The sequence below is a fragment of the Lonchura striata genome, chromosome 9 (assembly GCF_046129695.1).
Source record: "Lonchura striata isolate bLonStr1 chromosome 9, bLonStr1.mat, whole genome shotgun sequence".
Lineage (NCBI taxonomy): Eukaryota > Metazoa > Chordata > Aves > Passeriformes > Estrildidae > Lonchura > Lonchura striata.
In genome coordinates, this window is record NC_134611.1 from 15689600 (window position 1) to 15702870 (window position 13271).

Genomic DNA, 13271 nt, shown 5'->3' on the forward strand with positions numbered 1-13271 from the left:
CTCCAGCTTCAGCTTTGTACACAGTGCCCATGTGCACACACTTGTGCAGGCAGGAAATGGCAGGCAAGAGCTGAAATCTGAGCGTTGTGAATGGTACAAGAGTGAAAGAAAAAGATGAAGACATTTCACAGGAGCAGAACAAAACTGTTGGGGATGGGGAGAAGAGAAAAAAGCCCCAAATGTCAGTGGTTAAAGTGCTCTGCTGCAGTGAGCAGTGCTGGAGATGTTCAGCCCATGATACCTTGTCTAGAGAGGGAGCAGAGAAGTTGGGTTAGAGCAGGCTGCTGTAGGATAGCAGAATGGGAAATACTGTCTTGGGCTCAGGTGTCATTGAGGATGTTGACTCATTTCATAGGTGTGTATTATTTCAAGAGAAAATAATAAGATGTTCATAAAGGTGTTTTAAAGCTAGAATTTTAAAGATGTATATTTGAAGATTACAAATGAATCAAAATGAATGCACCATCTGCCATACCTGACAAACAGAGATACTGTTTATGACAAAGGGAAAGAAACAGGCAGTTCCCTCTCCCACTAATTGCCCTTGAAAATTTTCCAAAAAGGGAAAGAAAAAGAAATAATCTAATTAGCAAAAGTTTACCTTAGAGCTAATGTAGGCATTAATTGGAATAACAGTCAAGTTGGATTAATTAAGCAACAATGTCAGTGTTCTATCCATATTGTGAAGCACAGAAAGAATACCAGCAAGTAAAAAATATAGGAGATAACAGCAGGATAATAAAAGAGGAAAAACAAAGATAAATTTGGCCAGCAAAATAAAATTCAAGAAAAAATATAAAGAGGCACAAAGATAAAATTGGGTGATGCTCTAATAAATATTCCATACTTAAGTAATTATTGCCAGTCATTAAAAGACAAACAAAAAAAACTATGTCATCAATTTTAGCCACAATGAATGATCTTCTAATTTTTAACTACTGCAATATTCCATATTGCATCCACAGACCTGTCATACATAACACAGTTTCTGGGAGAATTTTCTTCCCTGGCCTCTGCAGAAGCTTCAGAAAACATTTGGCTTCAGCTGAGGCTGAAAGTAAAACTGAAGGTTTCAGAATTTTTTCTTGTCATGGTTTGACACTGGCACAAGGCCAGTGCCCCCATGAAAATGTGATCCCTACCTTGAATGCTGTGAAGTGGAATCTAGAATAGAGCAAAGCAGGCCCAAGCTTAATAACAGGAAAAAAACTTTATTAAACTACCACTACAAAAGAAAAGAGAAAACTAAAGAAGGGAAAAAAAAACCACACAAAGATCCAAATGAAAACCTTGCAAAACATTCCTCCCCTCCACCACCCAACTCCAACAAACCACAGCGAGACACAATCTGGACCCCAATCAGGTTTCCACCCTCCAAACAATCGATACTCAGTCCATCGAGGGAACAGAGTCTCTCCTGTGCCACAGACCCCCCCAAGAAACACAGCTCCACAATCCTGTGTTTCCATGTCACACATGGCACCGCCCGGAGAAAAAGTTTGCCATGGTGACTCTTCTCCTTTCCATGCACAGTGCTCTCACCACCAATGCATGGATGGTCACTGCCTTTAGGATTTTTCCTTTCAAGGATGCCCTGCCAAGAGGGGAGAAAACAACAGTTCAGTTTTTCATTGTTTGGGACCACAGTCCCCCCCATTTTCCCCTGGGGCCGAGGGCTCAAGAACAGAGATCTTCTTCTCTTCTCTTTCCTTTCCAGGGCAAGGGGGTGCCACCACAAACCCCCTAACCTTTTCTCTGTTCACTCCACTTTTGTCTTTTTCTCAGCTGAAGCAGGTCTCTTGACTCACTGGCATCCTCCCAAAACACAGTCCCTCTTGACGGAGAAGATTTGGTTCAGGTTGTGGCTAACACGGAAAAGTCCAGCCAAAAGCCACTCCTTGTCCCCCTCCCATCCAGAATTCCTCCTTCCAACATCCCATCCCAGGGTCCAAGGTGTCCCTCTTCCTCTCTTTCAAACCGAGGAGGGGAAAGGAAAATTCACAAAGCTTTCATTTCTCAAGGAAGGGTTAAAAGTCCGAACTCCCAGGATGGCTCGATGCCCGGACATCCAGCAACTCCCACACAACTGGGCACCTTGCAGCAGCTCCCCCCGCTCCTCCTTCCTTGCGGCTTTCTCTCTCCCTCTCGGGAGAGGAACTCTGGGGGGGGAAATGGAGACATCCCAGATTTCTTCCACCCTTCCATCTGCAGGGGCCAGCCCGGTTCCAGTCCTTCCACCACCCTTGGGGCTTTCGGCCTACCTTTCAGGCCATGGGGGCTTCCCCTCCCCCACCCAGCTCGTGGCTGGGGGGGGGAAGGTCTGCACTACACGCTGACCGGAACCAAAGAGAGCGAGTTCCCCTGGGAATTCTGCTTTCAACCCCTCTGTGTTCTCAGAGGCGTGTCTACTTTCAATTGGTCAATATCTAAATTGACCTCTTCCTTCCGGGGAAAAATTATTTTTCCGTGTCAAACCACGACATTCCACCCTTCGCCTCTGAGAACACAGACTACAAAAAAAAATCATTATCAAAATTACATTCAACACATTCTACATAAAACAGCAACTTACACTAAATCTCCACCCCAATTCATCTCAAAACCCAACACATGCTTTGCTCTTATTCCTCCTGATCCCATTTCACAGCATTCACCTTATCACCATCTTATCTTATCTTATCTGATCTTATCTTTTCCCGGTCAGGGAACCAAATGTCATGGTTTGACACTGGCACAAGGCCAGTGCCCCCATGAAAATGTGATCCCTACCTTGAATGCTGTGAAGTGGAATCTAGAATAGAGCAAAGCAGGCCCAAGCTTAATAACAGGAAAAAAACTTTATTAAACTACCACTACAAAAGAAAAGAGAAAACTAAAGAAGGGAAAAAAAAACCACACAAAGATCCAAATGAAAACCTTGCAAAACATTCCTCCCCTCCACCACCCAACTCCAACAAACCACAGCGAGACACAATCTGGACCCCAATCAGGTTTCCACCCTCCAAACAATCGATACTCAGTCCATCGAGGGAACAGAGTCTCTCCTGTGCCACAGACCCCCCCAAGAAACACAGCTCCACAATCCTGTGTTTCCATGTCACACATGGCACCGCCCGGAGAAAAGGTTTGCCATGGTGACCCTTCTCCTTTCCATGCACAGTGCTCTCACCACCAATGCATGGATGGTCACTGCCTTTAGGATTTTTCCTTTCAAGGATGCCCTGCCAAGAGGGGAGAAAACAACAGTTCAGTTTTTCATTGTTTGGGACCACAGTCCCCCCCATTTTCCCCTGGGGCCGAGGGCTCAAGAACAGAGATCTTCTTCTCTTCTCTTTCCTTTCCAGGGCAAGGGGGCGCCACCACAAACCCCCTAACCTTTTCTCTGTTCACTCCACTTTTGTCTTTTTCTCAGCTGAAGCAGGTCTCTTGACTCACTGGCATCCTCCCAAAACACAGTCCCTCTTGACGGAGAAGATTTGGTTCAGGTTGTGGCTAACACGGAAAAGTCCAGCCAAAAGCCACTCCTTGTCCCCCTCCCATCCAGAATTCCTCCTTCCAACATCCCATCCCAGGGTCCAAGGTGTCCCTCTTCCTCTCTTTCAAACCGAGGAGGGGAAAGGAAAATTCACAAAGCTTTCATTTCTCAAGGAAGGGTTAAAAGTCCGAACTCCCAGGATGGCTCGATGCCCGGACATCCAGCAACTCCCACACAACTGGGCACCTTGCAGCAGCTCCCCCCGCTCCTCCTTCCTTGCGGCTTTCTCTCTCCCTCTCGGGAGAGGAACTCTGGGGGGGGAAATGGAGACATCCCAGATTTCTTCCACCCTTCCATCTGCAGGGGCCAGCTCGGTTCCAGTCCTTCCACCACCCTTGGGGCTTTCGGCCTACCTTTCAGGCCATGGGGGCTTCCCCTCCCCCACCCAGCTCGTGGCTGGGGGGGGGAAGGTCTGCACTACACGCTGACCGGAACCAAAGAGAGCGAGTTCCCCTGGGAATTCTGCTTTCAACCCCTCTGTGTTCTCAGAGGCGTGTCTACTTTCAATTGGTCAATATCTAAATTGACCTCTTCCTTCCGGGGAAAAATTATTTTTCCGTGTCAAACCACGACATTTCTGCACTTTAGATCAGAAGCAAACTCCCTGCTGACTTGTAAATGAGGTGTTTAAAGCTTAGCTAATGTAACCACTTTCCTCTACAGAATCCTTGTTATATTCTTGCTGATGATATAAAGCTGGTAATTACTTAAGCTCAATGTAAGAAAGACCAGCTTTTTAGCTGACACTGAAGATATTCTCACCATTTACACCTAGAAATAGACATTATAAGCTGCAGACAGGAGCTTCTTGCACACACACCAAAATTCCATAGTGTATATATATCACAAAACTCAAACTCTTTATTTGTCCCAAGTATGCCAGACCTTGAATGACATAGCCTAATTCAATTTATCATTAATTTAGGCTTGCTTTGAGTATAAAGTTTAATCAGGTGAGCTTCCTTCCAATGTAAATTATGCTACAATACCTGTATTGCAGCTCCTTCTGCAATCAGAAAAGCACAAAATGAGCAGTACTGATAATTAAACACCCAGTCAGTCCAAGCTAACTGTGAATGCTGTGCAAGGCTGATTTCCCTGACATCCCATGAAATAAACAAAATAAACGTTACATTTTTTTTAAGGATGAAAACTCAGTGATGTCCCAGGATATTGCATCACTCTGGCAATATGCACAACACGTTTTTTTCTAATGAAAATAATTTCTCAGAAAAAAATACAAAGAAAGTGGTCTTTTTTTGTTGTTGTTGTTGTTAAATAATAGTACAATTCCTGTATGGTTTCACTTAGACTAAAATAAATTGTGAACAGCAGATGAGGTGCTATTGAGAAGCCTTCAAAAGGCTTATTTTTACTTGTCTATATAATCCTAGTAGCAATGGTAAAATTGATCTACTCATCCAAAATTTTTGCTTGAATTTAGGGATAGACTGACTGGGGTTATTTTGGTTTCAATTCAGACTTCTGAGGCTCCCTTATGTAGCTGGGTTTCCCCTGCAGGCACTTCTCCCTGATACAGGGATGATGCTCATTATGATAACAAGGTCTTGAAATTGAAACATTTTAAAATAAATAGCGGGACTGTTTTGTAAATCCTACTGATGGCATTTTATATAAATGCTCATGATATTTTGGTATATGATAAACTTGTAAGATTTAAAATAGAGGCATCTCAGTCTGTCTGCATGACACTTTTGCTCTACCAGTATTTCTGACAGCAAAGCTGGCCCATGCACTGCTCATATTGCTTGTTCCTGCCCTGCTCACTCGCAGCAGCAGTCCCAGCTCCCTCTGTATCATTAATTCATCAGCTGGTGATGTTGTGCTCTAGGTCAGAGCTGTACACTTGAGTCACATGCCCAGGCTCCTCGGCCTTCCCACTCTGGGCACATTTGGGCAGGAGGAGGAGAGCTGAGATCCAGGGCTGACTGCAGCTGAACACCCAGAAGTGCTGCTTGGGCAATGGGTCATTATCCCACTCACTGAGACGTTCTTTTTCTGTCCTTGAAGGACTCTCTGTGAAGCATTTCTGCAGTCAATAATTAAATGGGGAAAAGTTACCACCTAAGTCAGCAGTGCTGCCAGAAAGTTATTTACCAGATCCTCTCTCACAGGCTGATGAATCAACATAACAGAAGGGAATAGTGCTCTAAGAGATTGCATAGACCTTTTAATCTGGCTTTGTCTGCAGAAAAGCAATATAGAGAACTGCATTTAATTTCTGTGTTAGTACTCTGGTTCCACGTTCTTGCTTACAATTTGTATCAAAAAGCACAAGGGGACTCTCAGAGTTCTGTTTCCAATAATAACTTCACTGATTAATACAATGTTCTTAATTTCTTTACCTGCAATTTTTGGATTTTATTAAGTTATCAAATGAGCTTTAAAGCAAGGTCCACTGCACTGAGTAATACTAGGAAAATACAAAAGCATGCTAACATTGAAGAACTGCTGGTAGTTCTATATTGTCCTACAGGTCATATCATACACATAATTCCTCCAGATGTCTTCTAGGCTTTAGCTTTTTTCTTCATGTCATATATAGAAATCAGAAGACAACATGATTAATCTGAATAACAAGTTATCATGAACCTACACTTTTTTTTTTCCAAGTATACGTAGGCAGATCACAAGATGACAGCATACAGAAAAAATAAGTCTTCACAAATAATCTTACGCCTTCACAACAAAAATGGGGATATATTTTTCTACTAACAATTGAGCCATTGGGAAAACTTGATTACTTTTTTCAATGGCCCAAGTATTTTCCATATGAAAAACAGTGTAACAAGTTGCAGTGAAGTCTTAACTGAAAAAAAATCCTTTTTCCAGCCTTTGTCATGTTTCATATGCAGCTGTTATTCCAGATAAACTTTCTTCACATTTTTTTCTTTAGAAAAATGAATAGATTAAAAAAAATTAAAAGAATGGGTACAATTTTTGTAACACTAGAAATTCACCATGAGCTTCATGGCTGCAGTATTGATTTGCTGTTAAAGCTGCTTATGTAGCAGTCTTTTAAGTGTATACTCTGAGCACGAAGGCAACACCTAATTAGTAAGAAAATGCATTTTCACATCTTTTCCCACCTGAATAGCTCTACTTCAGAGGGAGACCAGATAATACTTTCATTTCAGACATGTAAATTAACACTGGTGTAAAGGCCAAGATGTGCTCAGCCCTCAATGCTGAGCTTCCTGGGGAATTCAGTCTCTAGTCAGATCTTGCCAAGCAAGAACTGTGGTCTCATTCATGCATAAGAAAGCACAAGACTTGATAAAGTGGGTTGTATGCATTTGTCAAGCAGTGGGATGCTCTGCTACTCGTCAGATGAATCTAAATTAATTCCAGTAGCCATAAAAACTACCATTTTTAGGACATAATCAAATATGGTTTTTACGCTTTAAAGAGCTCAGCATGTTAATCTCTGCTTTGTTTTAACTCTTCTATTAAAATATGGTCTTTTTAACTAGTGTTTTAGAGGAAGACTCATTCATGGTGTTCGCCCTGAATATTGTACCATTCTGACAGTGTTCTCTTCTAAAATACTAACACACAAAGGTATTAGAAGCATATCAAATTTTCTGTATATTTACCTGATAAAAACCAAAAGTGTGCTTGTACTGTTATTTCTAAAAAGAGATCTATTTAATTTTGTATATGAGGAGAAATTATGAAATTTCTCATTGGGCTCTGCATTCAGAAGAGAAACAGCTATATAAGAAAAAGAATACAATAATCTTTATAGATGGGGGGATCTAATATGTATATATACACCAAATAAATAGGATTAAATTACTGCACTGTTAGTATATTCAAGGCCAGGAGACAAAATATGTAAACAAATCTACTGATCTAAAAAAGCCCCAAACAGGCCAGAAATACTATTAATTGCCACTCTGATATTTAAGGGGTTCATTACCAGTAATTTGCCTGTAATTTTGTTACATGTTTCTTTATAGCCACTCCTATTTTTTCCTTGTTTTCTTTCAACTAGTGTTTTTACAAACAATTATGTTCTTCATAATATGGCAATAGAAAAACAACATGCAACGCACATTGGCCAGAAGATAAGCCTGCAACAAATATAGTTCTAGAAAAATTGTAGCACAGGTGTGATTCTCACACCACAGGCTGGTTATTCTCCTTTTGAAGCTAAAATAAAAATCTGCACCTCACAGAACACAAACCCCATCCTTTGATGCTACTCCTTTATGACCCAATTTTTAGTCTGAGCTATGGTACTGTAATTTCTCTGAAAATTATATGCTCAGAGCAATTATTTCTTACATTGAATACAAAAGTTAGAAGGAAGTTCAAGTGAGGTAAGAGACGGTGCTAAATTCGCTCTATTGTGAACATGTTATTCCTATATTTGTTTGTGGAAAGATAAGGAAACAGGAAAGGCACATATTTTCTAGCACCTTAAATGCACGTAGCAGAGCTGTGTAGCCCTACCTGCATGTCCCAGCAGTTGATAAATAACACAGGTCACCTGCTGAAAAACCTCTACTGAAAAGAGCTGGAGCATTGTCTCCCTGCAAGGCTGTAATTACCTCCTGCTGCAGTAGATCTTCTGAACAGATCCATCAAGGGCTGCAAAATTGCTGCTACCCACAGCGAGGTTTTCCCCACAAACTCCCAGCAGGAATTGTCTTTCCCGCCCGCACGCCCTGGCACCGCCACGGCGCCTCGGGGCCTCGCCTCCGCCGTGCCAGCAGGGACGCCTGGCAGTGGCTTCCTGCAGGTGCCATGGGCTGTCCTGCTCTCCAGCCAGGCTGGAGAACGAAATAAAATGAAATAAAAAACATTTACTTAAGATCGAGCCCTATCCAGCCAGCCACAAGGAAAACGGGCAGCGCCGAGCCCGGGTTTGGCGCTGGGTGAGTGACAGACAGGACGCCCCTCAGCACAGGTTCCCGAACACCCACAGCACCCTCCTGGACCCTGCAGTTCTTACAGGAAATCTTCCGCCCGAGGTGAGGATTTCAGCCACCCGCCTTTTCTTTCTATTCAGAGTCCCACATACTCATAAAGTTCTTCTCTCTGGGTCGAGATTGACCAATCCATGTCCAGGTGTGGACGATCTTGCGGATGGGGTTACGGGAACTGTGGCATTCAGATGTATCAGTCCGGAGGTTTCCAGCGATCCCAGTCTTGATGATCAGCTCCCAGGTGTTCCAGTACGGGCTCCTGGGACAGCCCATCTCCAGCAGGCCCCATGTATTGGATTGTAGATGAGACATTGTCCTCGAGAACCGGCTTAGGTGAAAACCGAATATGGGGGGGGTGGCAGGCTGCAGCACTGGCGTGTGTTTTTATACTAACTAAACATTACATATGTTAAATCATACCTTCCTAATTGAATATAACAATATTTCAGTGGTAAAAATTATAATCATACATGTCAGTGCCATGGCTTTCCATGCCATGGCTTTCCATGCCATGGCTTTGGAGCAGGGAGAAGCAGGCGCCTGCACGGAGGAGCTGGGCCAGGCAGGGTCTGCAGAAGGCACAGGCAGAGCTCCGGGGCTCTGAGCTGGCTGGCCAAAGGGAGCAGGAGGCTGGAGGAGCCATTCCTGCCAGGACAACACCCACAGTGTCCCTAATTCCCCTGGGTTAGCGTCCTTCCCCTCCTGCCGCTCTCTCCCACAGCTCCTGTGGGCAGATGCAGGTGGGAGCTCATTAATTATTATTTCCCTCACAATGGTGGAGTGAACATTATTTTGCTATGATTTGTTGCAGCTGTCAAACTCAACAAGCACTCAGTGAAATACCCTTTTCCACTGGCTGTTTCATGTTTTTCCTTAACATGCTAATGATGTTTACAGAACAGGTTCTCTGTAAGAGATTTCACACTGTTGTGACTCCTTCAGCTTCAATGCATTTTTGAGTCAGCACTGTAGTTGTATTGGAAGGGAAGTATATGACTTGTTCTACTGTAGATGGTGTCTCTACAAAAAAACAAAAAATTAAAATTGCAAAACAGTCAGTGTCATCAATTTCCTCCAATTTTCTTGACATCTGTAGTTTGAGAATTGGAAGATCTTTGTTCTTTTCTAATTCTGGTTATTTTTTCCCTCACATAGGTGGGCCTGGCTCTGGCAAAGGTAGCCAGTGTGAACAGTTAGCCAGGAGATATGGATTTACTCACCTGTCCACTAGTGACCTTCTCCAAAATGAATTATCGTCATTATCAGAGAGAAGTAAATTGATCAAAGACATCATGGAATGTGGTGAACCTGTGCCTGGCGTGAGTGATGGTTTCATTTGGGGTTCTAATGGTTAAACAAAGGCAGTGGTAGGTCATTGTTTAAAACAGTGGAAATAGATACTGGAGCTGATGGTTCCCATTTCAGTAAAATCAGTCTGTAACCTCAGGGAGACATTTCCTCTTTGCCAAATCTGTGGCACTTGTTTCCCTTTTCAGTGCCAGTATTTCTTTATGTTTCATATAGGCAATAAATCAGACACGAAATTCAGTGAGACAGATGCATTGCAAAACATAAGTGTAAGTACAGGAAACAGAAACTTTATGTCCTTTTTATAGCATTACATTCCAGATTCAGAGCTGATCCTCCTGGCAGCTATTTTAAATTACAGTACCTGCAGCAGTTCCCTGCAGAGCTGGCTGACATCCCAGAGCAGCTGGACTGCAGCTTAATGGAGATTGTGAAGGCAGAGGGTGCTGTTCTCAGCTGGACCTGACTTTTACACAGCAGGTCCACAGTCCCAGCTCTTGGTGGGTTTTCAGCAGCTGCAGCTAGGTCAGAGGATGTGTTTGTTAATGAAAGATACTGGGAAATGTTGCTCAGGGGAAACTAAAAGCTGTGCTCAGGCTTGATTTTGATTGCTTTGCTCTTCAGTGTGTTTGGTCAGATGGGGTCACTTTCCATGTAATATCATTATACCAGTGACATTGCAAAATGCAATCAGATTGGAAAATGCTGCAGCAGTACTCTAGAGTTTCACAGGTATTAACATTCATTTTGAAACTATGAAATATTCTGAGCTATCTGGATGGCACTTTGGGAAATTCTGGATGGATTGCAACTTTAGATTTGTGAGGCATAGCTGGTCCTGAGAGAATAAAAAGCAGGGTGCCCTGCTACCTGCAGGACAAGAAAAACACCTGCATTCACAGGACCCACTTACAGCCAAAAAGGGCCAGTTTCAAGGGTGTAGGACTAAATTCAGTGCAACAAACAAAGGTATCAATCTTTCCTATTAATGAACCAACTAATTCCCTCTCTTTCCTATACAGGGTATTGTTCTAGAGCTACTGAAGGAAGCCATGGTTTCCAAGCTAGGGGACACAAAAGGATTCCTGATCGATGGGTATCCTCAAGAGCTGAAAGATGCAGAAGAGTTTGAGAGCAAGGTGACCATACAATTGTAATGCTGTTGTAACTCCTGTAATTCTGGTGCTGCTTCAGTTCCTCTCTTCAGCTGATTGCAGCAGGGACACGTAAAAAGCCAATCCAGCAGAGCTGTGCTGCTGATCAGTGAAAGTTTGGCACCTCAACAGTATAGCAAATCTAGCTGTTGCCCTTGCCTATAAAGAATCTAGAATACAAGGAGAAGTAGAGGCTGATTTTATCTAAATTTAATGTAAACCAGAAACAATTCACATTAAGGAGAAAACATAATTTTAAAACTCGTTTTCTGGTTCCAGTGGATAGTGCTGTACTTCTCACGAAAATCTGATCAAGCACTATCTGATGCAGGATCATAAATGTAACTTCACAGTTAATATTTATTACCAGTAAGCCAGCTCTGCTAAATCTTGCTGCCACTTGAAACAGCCACAGATTTAATTTTTGTGGTGAGTAACAGGTGGCACAGCCATAAAAAGAGCGTTCTGCAAGTGCCTGAGTGGCAGTTCCGAGAGCTCTCGACTTCCTCAGAATGTGCGAAGACCTCGTGAGGAGTCTCAGCCGTACATTTCTCAGTCTGCAGGAAATAACTCTGTCTAAGCTTATGAATGAATCTGCCAGAAAAGAAGTGGTGAATTAGGGATAATAGTTAGTATACGTTACATCATATTACACTCCAAAAATGTCCTAGACAAGTTTAAAACGTAATAAAACTTTAATGAATCCCCTGTTTTCTTGCTGAGCCTTAAGCTGCTTTATTTGTTTAGTTGATTACCATAAAAACCTAGCAAGATTTAGGCATCAGAAGCCAGACAAAATAATGAGCAATGGGATTTGCCATAGAAGTCATTCACAGAAATATTGACTTATTAGTCCCTTTAATAAAATGCTGCAGACTACAGAAAAGATGCTGGAGATTTCTCTCATTTTGTGTCTAAGGAGGAACTATTCCAGCAGTGCTGTTTCTCTGGTAGGCATACATGCTGGTGTCCTGTGGACACTCCTCTGTATTATGAAGTGGGATTTAGAGATTGGAGTGTCCTGCACTGAGGTATTCCAGGCAAATAAGTCTTAATGCATCCCATGCTGAAGCAGAGCTCCTTAAGTTCCCTGAAAGCAGCAAAAGATCCCTTAGTCCTGGACTGCATTTGGAGTAAAAGACAAGGACTTTTAAGTGACTGTTTTGAACGTGCTAAGTCACCCCTGTTGTGCCCTGTATCCACTTTCCACAGGCTGGCTGTGAGCTGCTCAGTAAGACTGTGAAGTTTTTTTCAATAGTCCTTTTTGAGATAATGCTTTGCAGTTCTTTCCAAAGGGTGATGAGAAGTTCTTAAATTATAACTGCATGAAAAGAGGTGCACACAGGCCTTACAAATTAATGGCAGCAAAGTACAGATTAATAATGCTACATATCTACATGATATGTGAATAGCTTTATAATTGTTAACAAAGACAATTTATAGACAATTGTCTATTTAGAAGACATCAAGAATAATGCTTATGTTTCAGAGCTTGACTCATAAACAGAACGAGCTATGTAGAAACAGCTGATTCTCCAGCCAGTTTTACCCAATTCCCTTCTATGATGCAGTTGTATTTTTACCCAGCCATAATTCTATAGAAGCACAAAACTCTGTTCCCTCCTCAGTCTTTCTACAAGGTGAAAAAGCATTTTAAAATTATATACTCCACAGCACCAGCTGGAAAGTACCCAGTGAGACAGAGTAAAGGCCTAAAACATTAGACTTGTTTGGTATGTATTATTTAAGCTAAATTGTGTTAGGAAAATCATAACTTTTAAAAAGTAGCAAAAACTGCTGTAATACCTGATAAGGGCATTAGTTTAACTTTTTGTGGGTTTTAATTTGGAAGAAAGGTATTTCTGTAATGGTTTGAATTCTAGATAGCAATACTGAAACTTCTAAGAAAACTATATACATTTTTCAAAAGCAAATCAGACAGTGTATCAAGCAAGATACTATTATCTGATCCTATCAGTTAGTAGACTCCTTCATATCCTCATTGTAAGATGATGATATGAGTATAACTGATAAAATGAATTATTTCCCATTTATTCTATTATAAATTGGAACAGACTATGGAATTCCTCATGTAAATCTGGGAGGAAGTTACTTCTCACCATCCTAATCCAGTTATACAAAAAGGGCATTAGTTTAAATCATTGATTAAGCCCACATCATTTTTTTAATTCTCTATGTCTCTTGCACTATTAAAAGTGCCTTGTTTTTTTTTTTTTAATCCCTAAACCCAGTGCTGCTACAGCTAATAGCATAAATGTTTTCTGTATGGAAAAAATGGGCAGGTAAAAGCCTGTCATT

At 41.9% G+C, this 13271-nt stretch overlaps 1 protein-coding gene across 1 annotated transcript in view; it reads left to right on the forward strand.

The window, feature by feature from the left end:
- Positions 1 to 13271, forward strand: part of AK5 (adenylate kinase 5) — an 84344-nt gene that overhangs the window by 60364 nt on the left and 10709 nt on the right. Inside the window, exons 11-12 of the mRNA XM_021527722.2 lie at positions 9646 to 9809; positions 10821 to 10937. Coding sequence (XP_021383397.2) covers positions 9646 to 9809; positions 10821 to 10937 — 281 coding nt within the window. The remainder of the gene's footprint in view (positions 1 to 9645; positions 9810 to 10820; positions 10938 to 13271) is intronic.